A 4,664-nucleotide genomic window follows, 5' to 3' on the forward strand; every position below is an offset into this window, starting at 1 on the left:
GGCGCTTCCCCTCCCCAAGTTCACTTTCCCCAGCCGCCGCGGGCGCCGGGCCCGCCTCTCCTGCTTCCCCCGTACCTGTCGTGTCAGTCGCGACAGTCAGAGCTCCAGATCCCGAGCACCCGCTTCTCCCCTCAGGGTGCTGTGAAACGCCACCCGGCTTAAGAAAGGTCGGAAGGGGCTCGGGCTCTTCCCTAGAGTGGCAAGGCAGCCGCACCGCCGCTGTGCGGGACAGAAACCCGTGAGCGACGACAAATTCAGCACTAGAAAATTGTCGTGGATGGAGTGGCCGGAGCAGGTTTTCCCGTGCGACACGGTGGAAGTGACTTCATTGACCTTGTTTTTTGTTTGCAGCTCCTGTGCCAGCCTCGGGCAAGGAGATTTGGGTGTGGGGTGCTGAACCTCTCTCCCTACTTGGAATTTAGAGGAGTGGGCTGGGGAGAGAGGGAAATAGTTTCAGCAACGATTCCTAGACTTCTCTTCTGTGTCTCTTTGGCTGTATGCTGGTATCCCAAGCACATCATGAGCTCTCACGTTTTATTCCTTTTGGAGGTTATATGGAAGTAGAGGAGTTTCCCGCTGTTTCACTTTTGTACTTCACCAGTGTTGCAGTAGCTGTGCACATAATTGAATTGTCTGATGTCAAAGGTTTCCAACAGCATATTTTCTAAACATGTTCTCTACCAGTCACCGACTGAAGCCTGGCTGTAATGTGTAACAGCAGCATTTATCTTCAGTGGTTGGTAAAGTGTGTGTGTTTTGGCTCCCTCAGCGCTACTTCGGGACAGGGCATGAAAATGCCCTATTGCCATGGAGAGAAATCAGTTGCACTTCAAATCTGGAAACACGAAGCGAGGAGCAGTGACAGAGAGGTGACTTTTCAATTGGCCGTGGCCTTTGCAAAACTCCGGTCGCCAGAGCCGTGTTGGGCAATGGCAGCAGCGCGGTGACAGCTGATGTGGCTGATGACACCCGAGCTGAGTGCTGGGTTTCTTTGTCTGGGTTTTGTGTAGTGGCGCGTTGCAGGATTTAAACTTTGGTAATTGAAATAAAAGTTGCTTAGATTTTCTGAGCAATGACTTATCAAATACTGATCTAAGCCGGTGTATTCTTAGAGCCAACTAGTATTTCCTGATGCTATCCTGAGCTATCTTTTTTGCTATTACAGGGTATAAGGGGCTTTTTTTTCCTGTTTATTTTTAATCAAGGGGATTGATATAAAGCATCAGTAGCAACAAATGGCTAATACAAACTATTTCCAGTTGTCTTAATGGTTCTTAGCTTACTTGGCTCTTGCAGTTGAAAGCTGCGGAAGAAGAAAGATTGAAAACTATAATGTAAACCATACAGACAAAAAACACCCTGGAAGTTTTAAATTAGTATGGGCCTGGGTTTAATACCCTGTATAGGATTGTTTTAAAAGTCTCTGGAGAGTCGGTTCTGCAGGGACAAATCTCTAAACTACAGTGGTGGAGAGAGCAGTTAGATGATCTACCAAACGCTACTGTAGTAGGAGGAGGGTATCCAAGTTTGACCACTGTGTGGGGAAAAGAATGAGAAGGTCAAACATTGAGGATTTGTGGTGTCTGACAAAATTAAATTGGCTTCTCGACACCATTGAGGCTTTGAAGGATTTTTTCTGGTTCTTAAGTCGGGATAGTCCTGAATTGGGGGGTTTTGTTTGATTTGCCAAATTATCTTGTGTTGATGAATGGACAGGCACTAAATGTTTGCTCTCTACTTAGTTTAAATGTCAACTGGTTTTGATAGTGTTGCTGATGTGGCTGCGGTCAGCTGGCGGTGAAACCTGACTCCCTCTCCCAAGGTTGAAAACCCAGCCTGGGTTTCAAACCCCTGCCGGGCATTTTGCTTCTCTGTTCCCAGTGTTCTCCCGCATACATGCTGGCCAGGCTTTCCTCTCAGAGCCAGAAAAGGTCACTGTAAGAAGCCCATGAAACAACTTGGTTTATCCTTCATTGTCAGACTGGTTCTGCAAATGTTGTATGTAGCGAGAGGAGGCAGAATGAACAAACGGGATGCCTGCGCTACCCTTCAAGTGGTGCCATAAAGGAAGACATAAGCATTTTTATTTCAGCATCTTCTTCTAATAAATATGCTTGATAATAACCAATACTTTTATATTTGTGTTTCAGAGAGGTTTGCTCCAGTTGCCTTGCTTATCTGTGGCTATTGCTGCTGTTTTGAAGTCTAGAGAAGTACAATTTGAGTTTTGGAAAGACTGAGGGGTCATTCATACCAACTGTGGTGATATGGGAGATAATAGGAGACATCTCTCTCCAGCGCAGGGGCTGCCTACTGACTCAAGGGGAAGAGTTTTGTTGCTGAGATTTCTGCATCGGGACGGATCCACAATTAGTTCTTGATGTACCGTTTGTTCTCCTGCTCAGCAGTGGTGTCGGCTACTCGGAGGCTGTGCTCTCTTTTTACTTATGTGTGCACCATACTGCATTTTGATCTTCACATGGCTGATAATGGCCTTTTTGATTTGTTCCTGACTGGCTGTGTTTCGTGTGCCATGTATCCCAGCTTGACGAAAGCCAGCACAGATCACCAGCTTAAAGTAGCAGGGATTATTTTTTTGTGTGGATGATTGTGTTATTATAAAGTCATTCATGGCATCGTCTTCATGGAAGTGCGAGAGTCGGAATCAAAGGTGTTTTAGTTAATACCTATTAATCATGGAGAGGCTGGAGGCAAGGCACTTTAGCTTTCAAAGCACAGGTGCTCTCTCAGCTTCTTCCTGTTGGGCAGAATTAAGTAATGTGGCATACGGTGATTTGGGGATCTTTCCAGTTGGAAAGGGTTGAGGTTTTTTTGTTTGGGTTTGGTGGATTTTTTTGGTCCTTTTTAGTTTCTTTCTTCTTGCAGCATTGTTCCAAGCAGGTAACATTTGTTCGTGCACTCAGAACGTGGAATGCAGACACTATAGAAAGCTGAAAAAAACCCCAATTGTTGCAAAAGTATCGCATTCAGTTACTTTGGTACTATGGTCAAGCAGACCACTGAATGGCTCGAGACAGTGTCTCATTCTTTACTTGTATGTTCCCAGCAGAAAGAGCTCACGTCAAAGAAAAGAGATGAGTTTGAAGATATCTTGGAGGAAAGACGATTGTCCAGCGACTTGAGATACGCGATGAAATGTTATACTCCTGTGATCTACAAGGGACTTTCACCTTGCAAGCCAAACGCTATTAAAAGTGCTGTTCTCCAGTCAGAGCAAGTTCAATACGTTATCAAGCAGGTGAGGCTGGACGCTGAGCTGTAAGATGAGGTAGACTGAACGCAGCCACACTTTGTGCAGCAGCAGGGGAAAAAGGCTTATTGCTGACCTTGTCAAACACAATAGCTGTAGTTTGAAAGATAGTCCAATAATTCAGTCACTTGAGAGCCCTACTCTTTTGGCAGGAAAAACAAATACTGATTTACCACAGAGTGGCCACTAAAGCTGTTAGGTAGCTCATTCATGAAATAGCGTTTTGATTTTGCATAAACTGCAGCTTACTATCTAACTTATCCAGTGTGCTTGACTTGGGGTGGTTTTTTTTTTCCTTCTCCACTGTTCTTGCCGCAGAGCAAATGTTGTGAAAGACATAAGCACTCTCCTTCTTAGTAGACTTTTCCTACTTTGTGCATGTCTTGTAGGAATTTTATAGGCTAGTGATGTATTTATGAATTAGTCATAAATGCTACGTTCCCTAAAATGTGAGCTATATTTCACAGAGAATTCTTCGAATTAGAAACACTAAGATGTAACCATATTTTTTGTTTTTAAGATGAAGGGCAGCTACTACTTTGTAATGAATTAAATATTTTATATTCAAACTGGCTCATATTTTACATTGTATTGAAATGGCTGAAATAAGAGTGTGTGTTAGTTAGCAGAAGAACTATTTTCAGCGTTCATGAAAAATAATTCCAGGCCAACAGAAGTATACAAGATGTTTTTGGTTAGTCCTGAGTGAGTGGCTACCATAATTTTTCTATTTTTTTCTTTTTTTAATGGTCAGTGTTACCTATGATATATCAAAACTTGTTATGATGTGACAGACTAAACCATGTCCTACAAAGTAGTCCTCTTGCCATCACAGATTGCTAAGTAGTATGAAATTGAAAAAAATGAATCTTTCAACTTCAGAAACACTAAAACTTTTACTGAAAATATTTTACAGAGGATTTGACAGAAAGACATTCGTGTGATGTTTTCTTCTGAAGTGTTGCTTTTTTTGATGGAAAATGATTTTAATGGATATTTTCCCAACTAGTGTCAAGTGGTTGAAGGGGGTCAGCCATCCTGCCATTGCAACTTAGGGATCAGCTTTGCAGTAGAGATTACTGAAAGTATCTAATGAGGGCTATCTTGGCTATATGCCCATGGTCTGTGATTAGCGTGCCTCCTGTCTGGGCAGAGTTTACACAGCTTTATGCAGGCATACTAGAATTTGTTCTTGTGACAAATTGCTGAGGTTATTAATGTTCAGTATGTGAAATTAAATGCATTTGTTTGTTTTAGCTTGGTATATGTGACTGGTCTGGCTTTTTGCATTCCTGATTTTTGGGGAGTAGGTGCTTAGCTCTATAGCAGATGTGCGCTTAACTCTCACATGATCAACTGGGTGGTAAGCCTTTTCCTGGTGAATGAGAACAGT

At 43.0% G+C, this 4,664-nt stretch overlaps 1 protein-coding gene across 1 annotated transcript in view; it reads left to right on the forward strand.

Annotated features, from left to right (window-relative positions):
• GNPAT (glyceronephosphate O-acyltransferase) overlaps nt 1-4,664 on the forward strand; it is a 23,812-nt gene that overhangs the window by 1,749 nt on the left and 17,399 nt on the right. Inside the window, 2 exon segments of the mRNA XM_009644193.2 lie at nt 2,887-2,955; nt 2,958-3,259. Of these exon segments, the coding sequence (XP_009642488.2) occupies nt 2,887-2,955; nt 2,958-3,259 (371 nt within the window).

The sequence above is a fragment of the Egretta garzetta genome, unplaced genomic scaffold (genome assembly GCF_000687185.1).
Source record: "Egretta garzetta isolate BGI_Z169 unplaced genomic scaffold, ASM68718v1 scaffold118, whole genome shotgun sequence".
Lineage (NCBI taxonomy): Eukaryota > Metazoa > Chordata > Aves > Pelecaniformes > Ardeidae > Egretta > Egretta garzetta.